Source organism: Centroberyx gerrardi, chromosome 24 (genome assembly GCF_048128805.1).
Source record: "Centroberyx gerrardi isolate f3 chromosome 24, fCenGer3.hap1.cur.20231027, whole genome shotgun sequence".
Taxonomy (NCBI): Eukaryota; Metazoa; Chordata; class Actinopteri; order Beryciformes; family Berycidae; genus Centroberyx; species Centroberyx gerrardi.
Genome location: NC_136020.1, coordinates 18111113 through 18131425, shown reverse-complemented (window position 1 = coordinate 18131425; position 20313 = coordinate 18111113). Strand labels below are relative to the sequence as shown.

Genomic DNA, 20313 nt, shown 5'->3' with positions numbered 1-20313 from the left:
ACTTGTTGCATTCAGCTGCGGGTTATATGTGTAGCTGGGGAGAGCAATAGTGATAGCGATAGCATAGTAAGAGCAACAGAGCAAGTTTTTCCAGCGGAGAGAAAGTGAGATTCGCATCCCTTACTGCTACTTAACAGCAGCATGTCTTGTTGCTGCATTGCATTCTGGTCTTTTGAGGCTACTGTGGGTGTAGAAATTGGTCTCTCTCCTCTTCTACAATGGATTTCTCCCTGTATGATTGTTGAATGTCGGTGAAAAATGGAGTCTAGAAAGAAGCTCTTGCTCTTTAATTCTGAGGGACTGACACCAAAACCTGATGATCACCGTTGGTATTTAGAAATTTTCTGATTTCTAACTCCATTGCAGCTGCACTAGACATATGTTGACGTGACATAATGTTGTCTGCATTTGGCTAGTTATCTGCCAGAATGAGAGATATACACAACCAAACAACAAAATGGGCCCAGAAATGCAAGGTAGACAGTGTTAAAGTATTAAAGGGTGGATTTATCCTCCAAATTAATGCTGTATACTATATTAGTGACGAGTTGCGTGCTGTATCTCTTGATCCAGATTTGGTTCCAGAACCGCAGGGCCAAGTGGAGGAGGAGTGGAGCTGGATCTCCGATGGAGAACCAATGCCTGCAGCAGGTCCAGGAACCAGAGGAGGCTGTATTTGGGTACCAGCTGCCCAACTGGCTCCCTCTCTCCAATCAACTTCCACTACAGCACGGACACTTATTGGTCGCTGGCCTGACTTACTCTCCAGCTGGTGCTCACCTGCAGCACGTCCTGGTTGAGACCCAGCCCTACCTGGAACCCGACCTAAAACCTTATCTGCTGCCCCTGGCGATGCATCATCGTGTCTGTTGTTCCAGAATGAGTCATCCTATTCAGGGACATATGCTGAGCTAAAGGAGAGAGCGGATGCAGAGGAGACAAGTGAAACATTGTCCGTATTCTAGGTCAGTGCAGGTATTTGCCACAGCGCAGCCATTTTGTGAATGTGAAGTGTTTCCATTTTAGGGGACTGTATTCTTTGAATTCAATATTCACTGTGGTTTAAAGCAAATATCTTACTTTTTTAGTGCAATACATTTACCTGATAACTGCAGAAGGTTTGCACACAAAGCATGTGATAAGTTCGTGAAAATGCTATTATTTCAAAGTTTGGGCCAAGGACTGAACACTACCAAGCACTGAAACACAAGAACCTCATGTAGAGACTGTGTGCGTTTGGTAGTGATATTTAATTTAAAGGTCAAGTGCAATGTGAATTGCATTTCTCAATTTCATGGTATAGGTAGGACCTGTTAATGTAGAGTTACCCAAATATTATAACTGTCAGCATTGTGGAAATTTGACTGACGTCCTTTGAAAAACTCAACAGAATCAAAGATTTAGAATTCCAATCTACTTTCTGGTGTAAATGATGTCACCTACACCCAGGTTTTAATGAATACTCTGATTGGTCGACAGTATGCATAGTTAATGAGGTGCCTCATAATCTGTCAGACAATATCTATCCAGCTACTTGCCAAACTAGCCTAAATCTCGGTGCCTCCAGTGTTGCTGGGTGCCGAAGTTCCAACACTGGATATTTGTTCCCCAAAGATAGAAATATTGGCTGCAGTGGAAGGTTCGGCTCTCACTCAGTCCTATAAGCTTTGTACCATCTAACCATCAAAAACTGAACAAAAAGAAAATGATGCTCACTGTGTTAGAAATCAATATCAATCTTTTCCTGGCTGAGTTGAAATCATTGCACTGGATCTTTAAGAACATAATTTCGTTTTCAGTACATAGTCCTCCATAGGAGTGGTCAACTACTAAAACTTGGTGCGCTTGGTGATATTGATTATTATTGATCGATAGAAATCTTCAGGGCATGTTGGAGGTTGTGCTGCTGATCATCTATGGAGGTGTGCATGCTGAAAAGTGAAAATCTTCTCAGAATCTTTCAGAATATTCCAACTTTTACTTGAGTGTTTGTGTACATCTTACACCACTGCTAGTCCTAGGATACTCATGGGAAAAACCCAAGCCCAGTATTATATTGTAGACAGAGATGTCATGTTTACTTTTTATTTTATTCTTATTATGACAAAACTAATATGAAGTAAAATAACTTAAGAATAAAAATGATTCCAAATGTTGCTGGTGTGTAAATGAAAGTATTTATGTGCATATAAAATCATACTGTCCATAATTATAGATAATACTGTTTAGGTAGGGTGAAAGTTGGTTATGTAAGCATTGCTATCAATAACTAACTGAGTCCTTCTCTTGACTGAGAGTCTTATCTTCTTTTGTTATGCAAACAGTCTGCAGTCACAATTTATTTTATGGGTTTGTAATTTAGTTTAACATTTTGAGATGACTACAAAATAATGGGAATTATCCCTACTACACCTAAACCACAAAAGAGGGGGTGGTAGCCTAAAGGTTAGGAAAAAGGGTTTGTGGCCAGAAGGTTGATGGTTTGAATCCCGAGATTGGCTGGGAAAATCTGGGCAGGGAGGGAAATTTGCTCTTGTGGAACGGTGGAAGACTGCGGTTCAATAAAATCTAATCTTTATATCTCTTACTCCTTGTAACGCTCAATTACCGTATCACTGCACCTTATAGATATGCTTGATATCCCCAGTACCTGTGCCTGCAATGAAATACTTTGTTCTTATTTCTAATGATTGCTTAGTTGGTTTATTGCATTGTAAAGATTACAGCTGTGTCTTATCTTAATTTAACTAGGGTGAATCTATGGTCAGGACTGGTGAAATTATCTCAAAGGTGCTTGATTACGCACTCCAGCACAGCACAGAGTGAAATAGGTGGTTCATCCTAAGTGATAAAATTTTCTGAAGGTTTATAGCACAATAATTGAACATATGGCTTTGACACACTGTTTGTTTGCACTGTGATTTGTTTGCTTGCGTCCTTGTTTATTTACTTTATTACAAGTTCTCTGTATGCAATTCCTTTTCTTACATTTAATGTTTTCTTTCTACAAGCATGTTTTCTCTTACGATATTTGCATTTTTATTGATCTACTTGATTACTAGCCTACACTAAAAATGCCTTGTGTCCTCCTCCTGTCCCCTCTGCCACCACACATTGGACCTTGAGCGAACACCTGGCAAACAAAGCAACCAGTCAAAACGCTTCCTCAACTTCCAAACTACCCTTTCTGCTGAGATATGGATATAAATTGGCTAAAGACTTTACTTCTACTACTGATTAGGAGTCCTAGGATTGACTCTAAGAACCAGAGTCAAAAAAGGGGCTTGCGCCATTCGCTCCATGCATTGCAGTGCTTTGGGGAACAATACGCCCTTCTTGTGGATTTGAAAAAGGCCTTTGATAGTATTCATCAACGTAGGAGCAGTCCTTTTACAAAATAATTCAGAGTGTCAGAAAATGGATGGACGACACATCCTACACTATGGGTTTAATAATAACCAATCACAGAGAAAGGCCCTATTAATGTTATTCAGGGGTCTGACAAGATTACCCTCTGTCCCCTGTGTTGTTTGTTTTGATTATAGAGACACAATTCAGCTTCCAAACTACCCTTTCTGTTGAGAGAAATGAGAATGAGAATGGGCTAAAGACTTTAATTCACATGCTGAAAGATGTGTCCAGATATAATTTGTGGCTTGAAGCAGAATGTTAATATCTGATGCCAACCAGGAATTTGGACCAAAGAATGACAAATATATAATGGAAGGTGAGACAGTGGAAAAACAGGAACCCGTCTTTGTTAAAGGTGAGATGCCCTCCTCCATCAGTGAGGCTGTTTTAGTGTCTGACGACAAATGTGTGTATGTGTCGTCCGACTGTCTTATACCTGTCCAAATTTTTAAGGTTGCAGACGCCGTCATTGATTTGTCTTACATTTTCATTGGTTGGCTGGACCAAGCGTTCTGTCGTTGCCATGGAGATGGGAACAGCTGTCTACCCTTCATAATCCCCATGATGTCATGACAGCCTGAAGAAAAGAACATTTTCCAGGTTATATGGGTGGATGGTAAAAAAACAAAATTGGAGAAGAGACATTGTGTTCACGTAAAGGCAAAACGGCGAAATCTACGTTTTTGACTCCTATTCTGAGAGCCCGCCTCTCTCAGGCCAAAGGTCTTGTATGTTCCCCAGTTTGCCAGATTTGGGTTGGTAACAAGGTTTTGAGTGCCTGGAGGAAAAGGCCGAGCCTGTGGAGATCACATGCTGAAAGCTGCGTCCAGATATACAGTATAAAGACGTTTTAACAGCAGAGGAATTACCAAACAGTTTTCAGAGGAGACACTCCCCCCTGTTGAGAGGTTCCTTTGCCCTCGATGACAAGTAACTCTAAAACTAAAACAGAACAGTAATTTAGGTTTGTAGGGTACAATGGGAATATCAACATTTTGATGAATACAAATGTCCTACATGGAAGATTAGCCCATAAACAGGAACTGAAACAGTCCTAAGCGCCCATAATGATGAAATAGAGTTGCCTGTCTGAAATGTTAGGATGAAAATTATGTTAATATTTGTTACTCTGCATTGATCTGCATAAATAAAGTATTTTAAAAAAAAAAAAAAAAAGTGCAGCCCCTTATTATTTCAATATGAGGTGGGTCCTGATTAATTGATGATGTAATTAATGTAAATCACTGACAAATGTGAATAGGAAATAGATGATTGCAATTTTAAAACTGGAACCCAGAAAATGAAAAATCCAGAAATTTTAATTATCTATAGTCTATGAATATAAATCTATATATATATTACTAATAATTTACAAATCATTCAATAATGATATGACAATTTAATTATGCATGATAGACTTGTGGCAGCTAAGTATTTACAAAAAAAGTTAAAAAAGTAATCACAAATAAATTAAAAAAGTAAAAGAATGATGTAATATTCATGCAGATCATATAGGTGAATCATTCTTATTAATCATTCACAGATAATTCTCAATTTCTTTGTTCATTATCTATTAATAAACAGTAGTTATGATTAAGTTATATATATTTCACTCCGTCTAAATGCAATGTTCCTACACATTTTCCACTGAAATGTTCTGTACTTTTCCCAGAACTTTATTTCCTGACTGGATTTGAAGATTTTCTTCAGTGTTCAATATGACCTCTGCTGATAGCGGCAGGCTAATCTGACTGTCAGCTCACTGCATAGCTGAGTATTATTTTGCACAACAACAAATACCACAATATGAGAGGTGACGGTAAGGTCTACAACTACATAAAATGCGTAGTCATATGTGCACTGCCCAGACTTGTTGTGCAGTTCCCAAACTTTTCAAGACCTGGAGATGATTAAATTCATCTTCCAGACTTTACAGCCCCAGTGCAGGAACCCCGCAAAATGCCAACATTAAATTCTATAATACACCGTCTTGATCATTGATTCTCGCTCTCAGCTGCTGACTCTGCACAGCCAGAACTGTCAAAATCTGGTGGTGGTTTTATGGCGCAGACCTTTCCTTGACTCCTACACCGCTTCCATCTGTTGAACTCTTGACTCCTGCTGTTATCAGTCTTTTACAGCCAGTTAGCCTCATAATGAACTCAGTCGTATCACGGCCTTATCAAGACCAGCTCAGTTCTCGGGTCCGTTCCTCAGACAGCAGCAACAGCGACGTTTGCCTTTCAATTATTTCTTATTATACTTGTTTTGCAACTTTCCTTACAATCATATAAAGGGAATAAAAGATAATCGCATAATCCAAACTACTGCTTGTGATTAGAGTTAATTGTGTCAGTTAAGAAGTATTGTACGCTACCAGTCAAATGTTTGGACACACCTGATTGAATGTACTATGTTTTTCATTCTCTTAAAGCCATTTTGATCTAAAGGCTTATGTTTAAATGCTTGAAATTTGTTTCTTAGACAAATATAAATAGTGAAGTTGATCCTATGTATGAATTTCTTTCCAAAGCCTTTGCCTTTCCATCAAGGCAAAGGGCGGCTACTTTCAAGAATTTAAAGAAAGTTTTGATTTGTTTAACACTTTTTTGGTCACTGCATAATTCCATTTGTGTTATTTCATAGTTTTGATGGCTTTACTGTTATTCTAAAATCTGAAAAATAGTAAAAAAATAAAGAAAAATGTGTGTGTCCAAACTTTTGGCTGGTAGTGTATGTGTCATGTATAAGAATGTAACAACAGTAGTAATAGCAGATTTTCTCTGAATGCCTCCTCATAGTCTACAGCAGTGGTTCTCAAAGTGGGGTCTGGGGACACCCAGGGGTCCTTGAGGGAGTTCCAGGGTGTCCCAACTAGGTAGTTATTATCACAACTAATAAAAACCAATTTAACTCCCAATTTACAATGTAGATTACAGATTACAGGTATAGGTCACACAATTTAATACTAAATCAACAACAAAGGTTCCTATATGGGTCCCTGGAATTAAATCTTATCAAATGGGGGTCTTATATGTGTCTATTTGGGGGTCCGTGACATGAAAACGTTTGAGAACCGCTGGTCTACAGTACACATGCTATGTTGTGATTATGATTACAGCTAGAAGCCAACAAGCAGCAGGGTCTGTACTTTGGTCTCTACTCTCTTTAGGTCCTTCCTGTGTGAAGTGTGAGCTCTGGCACCCTGTGGTGGCTCAGGGTGAGAAGACATGCTCTCTGCTGGGCTGCAGGGATGGAGCTCTGACAGGTGGTGGCGCTGTAGACTAACTGCAGGAAACAACTTTCCTACACAGTCTCAATTTCAAAATTCTACTTTTTTCCACTTTAATTTCTTGATTTGACTTCAAGATTTTGGTGTTCAAAATTAGACAGTTGTCTTGCCCTCACTAACTCGGTCATATCATTGTATAGATGAAGATTATTCTTCACAGTGACAAAGATAGGAATATATGGGATGACTGGAGTCTAGAACCACAGAAAATGTTTTGTATGTATGTCTGAACAGATTTTTCCATACTTTTCCAAATTTTTGTGCCATTTCCAAACTTATCGAAACCTGGACATGACCAACTTCTTTTCCAATACATTTCCAGACCTGTGTGGGAACCTGGAAAATGTATATTCAAGTGTACCCTGCAAAGGAAAAAAATACCTGAATTTAGACCGCAGCAAATTCACAAGTGTACAATGTTGGTAATGATCCAACATAAAAATGTGGTAAGCAATACTGTATTACATTACCTGTTTTAATGTACGCAGGGAGTTAATTGTCAGTAAATAATAAAATAGCACAGTATTAAAACTGATAAATTTCATAAAAAAGACTTTATTACCTGCCAAAAACGTTGGCCAACAGTTAACAGGGAATAGAATAAAACAGTCAGAGAAGAACAGTTTTCTGAACTTTCCTGTTGGGCCCATAAAAAATAACATGTGAAATAAGGCAAAATCAAATAACATTGTGCAAGTGAAAAAATAAATGAACCAAATATCAGAGGAGGCTAGATAAAGAGTTCTTACACATTCTTAACTGGATTTAAAGCAACAGTGGCTGGACAATATAACTGTAAACTAGGCCATATTCACCTAAAGCCTGATTTTCCACAAGATAATGTAATCTCCGAACTCTTCAGGACATAGAAATGATAAGTGCAATGCCACCTTTCTGCCGTCATATGAGGTCTCACTTTAACTTGATCTTAACATCCATGTCTTCACCTGTGACTCATTTAAAAAGAGGGATTTGATGTTAGAAATGTACTTCCATAAAAATCCATGTCAACATCATCATTTCCAAACATTGAACTTGATTTGAGGAATTTTCCAGCTCTATGCCAGCTGCCAACATGTGTGCACATCTGAAAGAGATATAAGACGTGTAACTACGGCAAAAACAGCATTTTGCAGGCAGAATAGTGCTTTGCATGATAGGAAAAGTGCTGATTGATGATATTTGATGACAGAGTGAAGCTGGTTTATCTGCATTTCAAGTTCCTGGGGCACTTGCAATTTATAGATGGAGGCTGGTTGCAAAATATTATTTAGTCATAGTCATACACACATTAGGAACAAGATGAAGATGAAAATACAGTACATTTTTACTTGAACCTAACTACACTCATACACTCAAATTCGCGAGTTCGTCTGGAATTTGAGTGTATGAATAAATTAATAATCAATTTTTTCCAATTTTGGCATGCAGTGAACTCCTACAGATTTTCTTATGTCTATACTCACATGCCTTACAACTAAGCATGTTGGCACTAGCGCCTACTGATACTGCCACAGGTAGATTAATTATGTCAAGCTGGGAGATGACCCAAAAGTGAGAGCTTTGCTTTAAATAAAGTTCCAGGATGATAGATGACTTTGCTGAGCTCTAATTTGATCGTAAAACCTGAACTGTGTGGGAAAACATCAGATGAGCCAGATCCATCCAGTGCTAGGATTTAGGTCGGCCAAGTCGAAGCATATTCATTGGCAATACAGCAGCTGAGAGACACGGGGTAGATTCCTATGATCAAATCAAAAAACAGTGGGATGAAAGCGCTTCCAAAATAGCAGGATCCAATCAAAATAAAGGGATTGGAAGCATACATAGAACATGGAAATGCATTGCATAACTTGCATGTTTATAGCGTATATATGTTCACCTGCTCATTATGCGCTGTTGTTGATTTATGCGCTTTTGAAGCTTTAATACATTTTTGCTTCCAAGATGCTTCCAATCCCCTTATTTTGATTTTGGTAGATTCCTATCAGCCAGTGCGACCTGTGACAGGCATTTAATAGGAAAGATGACTTTTTCTTTTTCAGCAAACTACTGCAACGTCTACATGGCAGATAAAACTGCTTTCTGAAGTTTTGTATCATTCCAAACACAGATATTCCCGTTCTCAGCGTCAAGACAAGTGACAAGTTTCTAGGTCAAATTCCCACTGACTGGAGTTGTGTTCAGACAGCTGACGTCACCTGTGGACCAGCTTCCTCCTGCCGCTGACCCGTGTCCACAGGCTGCGGGCGGTCTGGGCGATGGCCACGCCGCGGGGCAGACGGAGGCTCCTCAGCGGCTCCCTGATGCACGCCAACACCCCTGGCTCCGAGTGCTGCCCCAAGCATTCATGGGAAATGTAGTTTATTCTTCTTAGCTGTTTGCTGTAGTAATTCCTGAGGTCACAGAGCTCCTCCACTGCGGTCTCGGAGATGATGGAGGCCTGGGACAGAGAGCTGACCAGGGGTGGCTTCTGGTGGTCGGTGTTGGCAGCTGAGGGCGGCGTGGGAACATCTGCCGCACAGGGTTTCCTTCTCTGTCTCTGAGGGGTGGTGGATTTTCGTTTGGAACTAGGTTTAGCTGGAGGCGACGGTGTTTTTTCACCATCATTAACAGCTACGTTTTCTATTATATTAATCTCGACATCCACCTCAACTGTATGTTGAGGCAAGACGGGTTTTCTCTTGTCCTCCTCATCCTCTTCTTCCTCTCCTTGTCTCTCCATCTGTTTGTCTGTCCGTCTCTTTTTAGCTCTCTCTGTTTGGCCGATTGACTTTGAGTCTTGCTTCTTGGCCAGGTTTCTTTGTTCCTTGATTAGTTTGTGTTTGGGTGGTAGAGGACTGCTGTTGCCCATGTCAACAGGGTCAAAGGTCATATCAACCTCTTCCTCGTTGGCTTCAACAGCTGATGTGTCCCTCTGTAACCGTAAAAACTAGTGTCAGTGGGCAATAGGATGAAGGTGATGCATTGAAACATCAGCATGGAAGAACCCAGAGGCATGTGCATATAAAGAGAGACTGGCCATTACAATTTGTCAAAATCGAATTATCATATTTTTCATGGGTTATAGGGCTTCTGGGGCAATATGCAGCTAAGAGTCAGAATCATAAATAACTGGTAGGCAATAGAAATCCATAATGTACAATTTGGCCAACCTCTCTATATACTTGATGATAACACAACCATGTTAGTGGAGCCAGTTAGTGTGATGCAGTGTTAGTGAAAGCATGCTCCAGAATAAGGAGAATGGGACCAGAGAGAGACCATGGAGCGGTGTTAACGTTATGAAGCACTGGTTAGGAATGATTAGATGGCATCATGCATAATATTTTACAAATTATAAATGCATTTCCATTAAAAAAATGGATTCTCAACAGCTATCAGTCCAACTGTAACATTCAGACGGTGGCCTAATCCAAGTTTGACATCATTATGTAAATGCCCGGACAATGCCATGCCAACAGATGCAGTAGTGAATGCAACAAAGAATAGGGGGACTGTACTTTTGTCAACTCGTCTTCTGGGTGGGGGGGCTAACGGTCTGCCTTGACTTTCTTGGCAACAGGGGAGTCTCCAGCACTTTGAACTGCTCTCTTTCCTTCTTTGGATTTGGATTTTCCCTGGCCACTCGCACCAGAGAGTTTTACCTGTAGGTCATTAACAACAGTCTTTTACCTGAGAGGGTCTAACTCTTGCAGACCTGCACAGAGTGGGAGGAGGAAATACCAGGCGGAAGGACATGGGAGACTGAAGTCTGGACGAGGAGGTAAAGTATCCTCAAAGAATCAGTAACGAATCCCAGAGGCATTTTTATGGAAAAAAAAAAAGTCCTATTTTTTGCATAACTTACTGTTTTTCAGTTCCAAACAGCTCTATATTAGTAAATGCAGCAATAAAAAAATAACTGCTATCACCTATTTTTGCCATCTTCCCACTACTAATCAGTATCTAAAGCTATCAACATGTAAAACAACCTGAGCAACACTTTCTGGCAAAGGTAACCTCTTTAATTCCTCAAACAGTGACCCGCTTGCAAAATTCCTCAATATTCCATGGCTTTGCCAATGAACTGATCAAATTCCATCACTTTTACTGTCTGGAATACTCTTCAAATTAAGTGTTCACATTAATTTAGCTGTGGTGACCCGTCACAGCTACAAAATGTAAATACAATGACAATTCATCATATGTCCTTATTGCTTAGCAATTATAGCATCATGTCTATTTATCATGATAGAAATATCCAAATATGAGACATTCCTGCAATATCTCCTGGAATTGAAGCAAGTGGAATGGAGAAAACTTGGATCTCACAACCTAAACAACCCCAACATCTACAACTAATTCTAACCAACAGAACAATGTGGACCAACAGAAATGTTGTAAACAGTGCCGTTTCTTGGTGAACAGAAAGGGAGTTTTTTGGAATGTTTCCCCCACAGTGGAAAAGTGCCTGGTGAAGACAAAAACCACAGACTAAAGCTAATGTCAATTTATGCCTTAAGCATATGGGGAAAGATGATTGTAATGCTGCAATGCCTTCGCGACATCGGGACCAGGTGGGTGTGAATGCTGGATCACAAAATACAGCTGACATCCAGATGTGAACTGAAGGATAACTGTTAAATCTGGTCATTAGGAGAAATTAGGAGAACAGTGGGTATAAAAAAAATTAAGCGGCAAAACAGAGGAGAACAAAAATCTGTATTTTCATGTGCAGAGTAGTAATGAATCTACATGAACTGCAATGATTCAATCTACTTTATATTAGGTTAGAGTACTAATGATCATTATCAGCAGTGGTGTGGTTGTAGTTAAAGATTATTATAGCTTCTAAAAAGCCTGGAAATTAAAACAAAAACAAACACAATAATCACTATGGGGAAGTAGTGATGTTTGCAGAGACTGAATGATTATGAATCACACTGCACAGTGTAATATGTAAGTCACACATCAAGGTCTTCAAACCACTGAGACAGAACTGTTACTTACTTACCTCCACAGATTTTTTGAGACATTTAGAAAATGTGTGGGGACATTTTAAAGTTACATGGAGGAAAGACACAGGAGCCACACATTGGAAGGGATGAGAAACTGGTTAGAGGAAGCTTCACACAGAGAACAGAATGGATAGGGAGAAAATCACTTCACATTAATAGTCACACTTCACAGTCACAAGCACAAAGGAGATAGAAAAAAAGTTGAGGATTAGAGCAGTAAAGATTTCACATCACGTTGTCAAAGTATACATGTGTACACCAGCCATGGGTCAAATACTGTTTTCAAGTTCTTAGCACTTGAACAACAGCGGAATCAATTCAGCCGCGGCCAGACAAACACCACTGGCTGTCAGGTGTCAGTGTAAACACAAAGAGCAGCAGGCTAAACATGGACAAGTTGAAATAAATGTCTCCGTTTGAGTTGCATTCTTTGTTTTTCTTACCTAGGAAATACATTTATTGTGACTAGAATATTAAAAAAGTTAGTATTACGACTGGGGTGAAAGTGAAATTCTCAAAATGTTCAAATGTTGAGAACCACTGGTTTAGACAGAAAGTCAATTTTCTCTAGTTTTTTGTGACTGACAAATTATCTGATGGTTAAAACAAACTAAGAATTACTTGCACATGCTGTTTGAACCAAGTCGGGTGTGCACTTTTCTTAACTGAATTTATATTGAATGGCCTGAGCAATTACCTGCCTCTATTAGAAAGATTGGACAAGTGCACATTTTACCATCAGCATGCAATGCCGGGCAATGAGGATACACATTAGCTCATCTGTCTGTTTGTTTTGTGCTTTATCAGCCATGGTAGGCAGCTCCTGTCATTTTCGTGTGTGTGTGTGTGTGTGTTACTCACCACAGCAGATTCAACCCCCGTCTTCCTCATCTTCATGGTGAGCGTATGAGTCTGGTTCTTTAGCAGAGGAGCTTTGCGGCCCACCTTCAGGTAGAAGTAGGTGGTGTACGGCGTGAAGCTAAAATCCTCACTGAGGCCAAGAGACAAAACCCAACAGAGCGGACGGAGAGAAATTACAAACTTGGAAACTGTGTGTTAATTACATTTCAGGCATTTAGCTGATGTGCTTATCCTAAGCGACTTAGTCAGCCGAGAGTTTAAATCGTTCCCCATCTAGCTTGTTATCACCAAATAAAGTGAACGCAATTGTGTATTTAAAGGGCTCCTATTTGTAACTTTAAACAAAATTGAACAGCACGGTTTTCTATACAGTTCTGACAACACTTACAAATCCCATTCTATTTTATATTTTTAAAGCAGGAGGTCCCATTGAGATTAAGAAAGCAGCATCAAGACCAACATAAAAAATGTAGACAAACACTGTAACAATGAACAAAAGTCAAACACAAGCAAAGTCGCATAAAAAAGAGAGCAAAGTAAAAATACTTCTATGTAAGTGTTCCAATAGGCAGTAATCCTGTATTAGCATTTCAGCAAGCTCATGGACAAAACCTATTTAAATCTTGACTAAACAGAGCAAAGACAGCTCCTTACTGAGACTCTGGCACAAGGTCCTTCATTAACAGTTTAAACTCATCAAGAGACCAGCTCTTCCAGCTTTACATCATGAAGAACACTAGTGAGTCAGCAGCCAGCAGTACCTGAGGTATCCCAGCAGCAGCAGGCGGACGATAACAGCCTCCACCTCCAGCCGGGACATTGTGGTGGTCTGAATCATCTTCCTGCGCTTGGCGGGGCCTTTCCCCATCCAGGCCTCCACCACCTTCAGAGGGGTCATCTTCTCATCCATGGACGCTGCCAGCTCCACTATCTGCACCACCTGCCGGGCATGCTGACTAATGTCGACAGTGGCGTAGTCTGCAGGGGGGGCGGATCAAATGAAAACTAAATCAAGCGTGAATAATTGCGAAATCATCTGAGAAGCTGTCTTGTGACCCACATTCAAGTCACGCAAAACAGGAAACTCAAACTAGTCTGAATCCCGAACATCCAGACACAAAAAACAGAACACACAGCTTTTGCAATAACAGACAACTTTTTGAAATCACACACACAAGCATGATTCCATGATTCAAAACACATGCACACACACCTTGTCCATGGCGGCACGCATCACACATCTGGTTGCATCCCTCATCGTCCCAGACTTCGTCAAAGTGAACAGCCATGAGTGACCGCCGACACCTTCAGACAGCAAAAGTGAAGAGACGATCAAATCTATTCATCCCTGCCACACTGTGTAAAATATCCAGAATGTGTGTGTGTGTGTGTTACCTGTCAATGTTTTGGCAGTAGTCGACCATCTGCAGTAGCTTCTGCTGACCGACGTTCTCCATCACCACCATGGTGCTGATCCTGAAGACGTCAGCAAAGCCAAAGAAGACAATGCAGTCTGCCGGACGGTCGTCTCTGCCTGGAGGTGGAGGGAATAGAGAGAGAGGGTGATATTAATTGAGTATCATAGCACCAATACTACAGCAATATAAACTAGTATAATGTCACAATAGAAATGAAACAGTGTCTACCTGCCCGTCCGCTCTCCTGGTAGTAGTTCTCGACGGACTTGCTGATAGTGTGATGGATGACAAACCTGACATCGGGTTTGTCGATGCCCATGCCAAACGCCACTGTGGCTACCACCACCTGCAGTGCAACACATTTACATACTGTAACATATTCAAAATATGGCAAGTACAACTGCAGGATAGCTGCTTTGGGTTTTGCCAGGAAGGACAACAGCATCCAAATTCTGGTCATTTCTGGCTTTGATTGGTAAGTTTGTTTACTCTACCAGGCATTTTGGCAGGAAAGAAAGCAATTATTTGGAGTCATATTCTTTAATAAAAAATCTATTTGGCTGGTAAATTAGTCGAAGTAGTGAAATTTGGGATGCACTGCCCAACGCTCCTCCTATGAAATAATGAATAATGTCCCAGTAGGTTATGTGGCACCCATATACCTGGATTTTGTTGGTGGTCCATTTGCGGTGAACCCGTGACTTGTCGTCAGGGTTCATGTTAGCGTGGTACGGATAGGCCAGGATGCCTCTCTTCTGCAGGTCGGATGACACCGCCTCAGCATCCTTCTGGGAAAACACGTACACAATCCCTGCCACATACAAGTCACAAAAACGTTAGAAAAGACATGCAGATTTTGGGGGAGTCTGTGTGTAAATGTGAGAAGACTAAATAATCAATACAGTTATATCTGAAAGCAGTTTTGTAGATTTGAAGATATACATTTACGAACTGCATTACATCTGCTTTTTCTTGAGACTTAACGGTCTTGTCTGCCATAGTACCTGACTGGTCCTTGTATCTGTCCTTGATCAGTGAGGAGATGTCACTTATTGATACGTCATTATTGGAATCTTTAATACGAACCTGCAAAACAAACAGTTGTACTTTTAGTATCACAAGCGGTTTCCAAAATTGCATCCAGTACTTGCAAAGACAACATAGGATTAACTTCTGTGTTAGATGCAAAACAGTGCAGATGATTTTCAAAGGTCGGACCATTGGCAGGTGTGTGATGAGCAGGTGCTAGCATGTGTGTGTGTGACAAAAATACACAGGTGTGTGTTGGTGAGCGCACATGCATATGAAGCAGTTGGCTGACAGGTGTGTGTATATGTGTGAATGTGCATGAGTGCAGTTGCCATAGCAGCCACCTCGTAGTAGAGGTTGGTCCGGTTGAAGGAGGCGGTGAGTGTGATTGGCTGAGGCACACACAGGATCTTCTGACAGTCCTTCAGAACGCTGCTGGTTGCCGTGGCCGTCAGCCCTAGCAACGGGACATTGGGGAACTGCCTCTTTAGGATGCCCAGGAGTTTATAATCTGGAGAGGAAGAGAGGAAGAGCTTAAACTTCATCACTTTACATTTCTGGGGATAAACTTACAGTTACACATCAACTGACATTTCTGTCTATTTAAAAAGTTACAGCCAGCTGCCTTGTGTTTGCTTTAAGAAATGAAGCATCTCTCATTTGAAAAACTGGACACCTACTCCAAAAAATGATTAACACCATACAAAAACAAATTGTGGCACTCTTTGAATTATAGTAGGTATTTCAAATCCTTGATTGACAAAATGTTTACAGACTGGCTGTCCTATAGAGAGAATCCAGTCTTTTTTCAGGTAATGATAATTTTTTCTTATAATATATAATGTGATCATTTAATTTTATTAATTCATATGAGTGAAAAACATTTTTCAACCAAGGAAATTCCACTTCTGTGAATTAAATATTCACTGAACACCTGGAGGACAAAGGACAAAGTCGAGCACTGAATCATCTACTGTAAAAATGAAGCTGCCTCAAGTATTGTAGACTGTAAGTGTTTCAGTTTTTCAGTTTCAATTTACAGTATACCTGGGTCTCCCTGAGGGAAACCAGCCATAAGGACCCCCCCCCATCCCAGCGAGGGGAGGGGCTACTGTGCACCACAAGTGTGTCCTCTCACCAGGTCTGAAATCGTGGCCCCACTGGCTGCAGCAGTGCACCTCGTCCACAGCGATGCGACTCAGCCGGTCTGCGTTGTAGGCCTTCTCCAGACGAGACATCAGCAGCTTGCTCTTTGCGATCTTCTCTGGAGTCACATACACCAGCTTGAAAGGAGCCTTCGGGTCCGTCATTCCCGCCATGACTGTTTTAGCGTGTTCCTAGGACCACAAAAAAGTTCAACTTACATTGTAAAATTTCTAGATTCAAGATTCAGTACTTTAGACAGTCATCCTGGACCTTTGACTGGAAGTTTGCCGGGTCAAATCCACAAGAATTGTTGAAAAATCGGAGTGGGGGAAGTGAATAAGTAACGCTCTCCCCTCCCTCAACAACTGTTGTTTAGTTGACTTTGATTGTGTCGGACTGGGAAACAACATTCACGTCAGTCTCCTAGTGGTAATTACAAGTAGAACATGTGGGAATTTTTTTGTACACTGGTTTGAGAACTGGCTATCGTACTGACTGTACTGTGCAGTATTTATTTATTTAATTTTAAACAGAGAGCTAGGTCTAATCTAGGTCCTCACTCAAACCATCCTGTAACTGATAAAAGGAACAAGAGAACAACACGCACAAAAGTGAGCTGAGATAAAATAAGTGAGTAAAGTATCGCTGTCAGTAGTTACCTTGCTACTGGAAGCGTTGAGCGTCACTGCTGACACATTGATGGACTTCAGGTACATGAGCTGGTCCTCCATTAGGGACACCAGGGGACTGACAACCAGTGTAAAACCTGACACACACACACACACACACACACACACACACACACACACACACAACGTTTGACTACAGTAGGACAGATGGTTCAGTAGACCTGTATGTGCTTGCAGAACAAACATGATTAGCTGATGAACTGTGAAAGTAGTGTTTGAGAGCATGAACAACGTAAGGCATTAGATTAACGAATGTGAAACCCTGTGTGTGTATGTGTGTGTGTGTCTCTGTGTGTGTGTGTGTGTGTGTGTGTGTGTGTGTGTACCATTGGAGCAGACTGCAGGGAGCTGGTAGCAGAGGCTTTTCCCTCGCCCCGTGGGCATAACCAGGAACAGATCCTTGCCTGCCATGCTGAGGTTGATGGCCCTCAGCTGGAGCGGCCTGAACTCAGAGAGCTGGAACGAATCCTTCAGCTGCTGCTCCACATCCTTGGACCATGGAAAATCTACAAAAGATGAGATTAATGCAGGTCAAAACACAAAGTACAGAATGTCTATGATACTCACGGGGCTTAACTCAGTTTCTAAAATCGGGGTTACGACTCGTTTCCCTACTTTTTAAACAAGCATTCAGGATAGTAAAACTGTTTCCACTGGCATACTGAGTATTTTGCCTGTGTAGAGCTTGTTTGTGCTGCATATCTTCAAGCTGAAATATGGAGCAGGGATGGAATTTAACAAATTTTGCTTTGGCTGGTAAATCTGCCTGCTCTACCAACCACTTTGGCAATTATCCAACAATTAAAAAACAAGTTTCAGAACTTCTGAGTCTGCTGGAGAAAAGTGTTATGTTTCCTGCCCTGATGTTGACTTAAAATACTTTTGTGTGAAATAAACTCACAATACAACTTTCTAACTTCAATCGTGTAACCATGTCTGTACGGTACCGGGGTTATCGTAGCGCTGCATCTCCTGCTTGCTCATTGCTGGGCCAGCTCCGGACGCCTTCGAAGACGACGACGATGAAGATGAAGAGGATGATCCAGAGGGCTGGGCGGCATCACAGGCCTCCTCGAGCCTGCGCAGCAACCTTTTCTTGCTGGAGTTCAGCTCAGCCTGCCGCTCCAGGAGCTCCGCTATCTGGAGCTCCACCACCTCCAGCTCAGCCTCCACCGAGTCCAGCTCCGCCTGCACATCTAAAGGGGAAGAAACATTTTTAGCAATGCCAATAGTGTTTCAAATTATAATTGTTTTGTAATTGGGGGCAAGTTAGTTTGAAGTCTGTGTTTCAGTCCCTGTTTTTATGTTGGTGCATTTTGTAGCACTCAACTGTTTGTCCCCCATGTGATGAGGGGACAAACATGATGTCTTGGGTGACACCTCTGGTCTGATTTTGACTAAACTTGGAGGGATGATGTAGGGCTGGGCGATAATTCAGTATTATCGTTTATCGTCTTTCAGTGGAATCATATCATCATGATATGGTGATTTTGGGATATCATGATACACATTTCTGCTGTCTAAAATAATGATAACAAGCTAATTTTATTTAAAAACTCTTACAAAATGAGGTATGAAACATTTTAAGGAACATTATTTGAAAATTTTTGTTTTGTTTGACATCACACCCTACCATTCGGTTCAATAGGATGGAACATTAATTTGATTATTTAACGTGATTTTGCATACATAAGTCATATTGTAATATATATCGATACTGAAATAAATCCTTACAATTATCATGATACTGATTTCAACCATATCGCCCAGCCCTAGGATGATGCATCTTCTTTGATGAAACTTAGAGGATGAGACATCTTGTCACTTACTAGCCCAAGAAGTACCTGCATCTTTCATGGGGGATGGCATTTTTTATTTCTTTACTTGTCTAACATGTATGTATTGTCTTCTTATTAGAAATGGTTAATTCTACATATTTAGACATGCTTGTTTGACAGCCACATGATAAACAATTGGCATCTAGAGCAGACAAAGTCATCTGTGTGATAAACACTGAGACAGTCTAGATCTCTGTAGTCTAACATCTGTAGCAGGTTCCCTCCTGTTGGGTTCAGTGTAAGTATGATCATACTCAGAACAGGGAGGAGACTGTGAGGTCTGACACCTCCACAGGTATTAATCACCTGTGGCTCACAGGTTGAGACCTAATGATCCATTCCTCTCTGTCTCACTCCTTCCTCCCTTTTCTCCCTCTGGGACTGTGGCAGAGTGATATCTGCTGTCTGTCCCCATGAGGTTCACCTCCTCTCACTTACAAAACAATTGCATCATCACCACGGAGGACCTGGTGATTGTTTATATCTTAGCACAATTTAAGTTCTTTAATTATGTCTCTCTCCTTTAATAGGCAAACAAAACTGATGCAAGGTTAGGATAATTATTCAACATCATGATTGTCTTCATTTATTCCACTGTAGTTTTTTGCTAAGGGGCTTCAGCTTTTAAGGGATAAACTTACCATTCGTGTTGTCACCACCGTCCATATTTCTCAGGCAGATTTGCTCAGAAAGGAGACAACTTTCAGACTGTCATAGATGTCGGTATGATTCTCTGTAAGAGAGAAAAATCTGTTCAATACATGATCTGTAAGTTACCTATGGTCACCAAGGCTACTAAAGTTACAGCAGCTACCTAGATTCTAGGGATTTATAAACATCGCAAAAGTTAGTTGAGTTCAGGCTGGCTAATAGTTTCTTATCCAGTATTAACTGTGGGGACAAAGTTCCAGCTTTTCGTAGATTTGTATGCTTCAGTTGTGCAAAACAGCTAGCCAGAAATGAGTTAGCGTTAAAAATTACACTCGACAACGCTGGGCACCTGCTTCATTTACACAAGGAGGAGCTAGCTTGTCGGTTAATGGATATTGTAACCAAGCAGGCTGTTACAGCACCAAGTATGGGCAGTTTCTCATCCTCCCTTCTTTCCTGGTACGCTAACTGAAATGCAAAACAGTTTCCTAAGTGCAACAGAACAATTTCCTCTCTCTTGCAGGTTAGCTGAATATTTCAGGAAAATATTTCGGTGAAGTATGGAATATTATAATATAACTTACTAACCATTCGATGACCACTCAGCAGCCCCCGTACAAGCCCCTCTCTTGTTGACTGAACCCACTTGATGGTTGCTAACTGGGTTGCTAGAGACAGATCACGCCGGTAGAAAGTATCTGGCGGGGTGGGAGCCAACCGGAGCTGATTAACATGCAACGGTTTCACACATGTGACACATTCAAGAAACACTGTCCAACGGCGAAAGATAATGTCGGTATGTTTCGAGATAAAGGGGCACATAAATAAGGAATATCACGTGATACGACTCACCGTGCAGCTAATAACATATAATTTCAATTGCAGATGACAAAAATGTTGACAAAAACAAAACAGAAACCCAGAGGTGGTGGCGAACAACGAAGAACGATAGTGTTGCCGTTGATGCGTTGAATGCAA

General features: G+C 40.9%; 2 protein-coding genes across 2 annotated transcripts in view; both read right to left on the bottom strand.

Annotated features, from left to right (window-relative positions):
- The window catches only part of tmpoa (thymopoietin a), a 113287-nt gene that overhangs the window by 7828 nt on the left and 85146 nt on the right, over nucleotides 1–20313 (bottom strand). The gene's annotated exons all lie outside the window — the stretch shown is intronic.
- On the bottom strand, nucleotides 7239–20044 carry recql (RecQ helicase-like). The gene is made up of 16 exons (XM_078282046.1): nucleotides 19924–20044; nucleotides 19326–19417; nucleotides 17794–18042; nucleotides 17173–17352; nucleotides 16817–16923; nucleotides 16150–16348; nucleotides 15356–15522; nucleotides 14987–15068; nucleotides 14645–14793; nucleotides 14211–14328; nucleotides 13960–14098; nucleotides 13778–13869; nucleotides 13326–13542; nucleotides 12568–12694; nucleotides 10284–10294; nucleotides 7239–9618 (listed from the first exon to the last, which is right to left on the bottom strand). The coding sequence occupies exons 2-16, from the start codon at nucleotides 19348–19350 to the stop codon at nucleotides 8901–8903; spliced, it is 2580 nt and encodes an 859-aa protein (XP_078138172.1). The 5' UTR covers nucleotides 19351–19417; nucleotides 19924–20044; the 3' UTR covers nucleotides 7239–8900.

What these genes read in the sequence shown, in the direction of transcription:
- recql (XM_078282046.1), bottom strand. Translation starts at nt 19,350, where the DNA reads ATGGACGGTGGTGACAACACGAATG. An exon ending in GCAGCGCTACGATAACCCCG is followed by an intron (nt 17,353 to 17,793) that starts GTACCGTACAGA and finishes CATCTTTTGTAG; the next exon opens with ATTTTCCATGGTCCAAGGAT. An exon ending in GGGCCACGATTTCAGACCTG is followed by an intron (nt 15,523 to 16,149) that starts GTGAGAGGACAC and finishes CTTCCTCTCCAG; the next exon opens with ATTATAAACTCCTGGGCATC.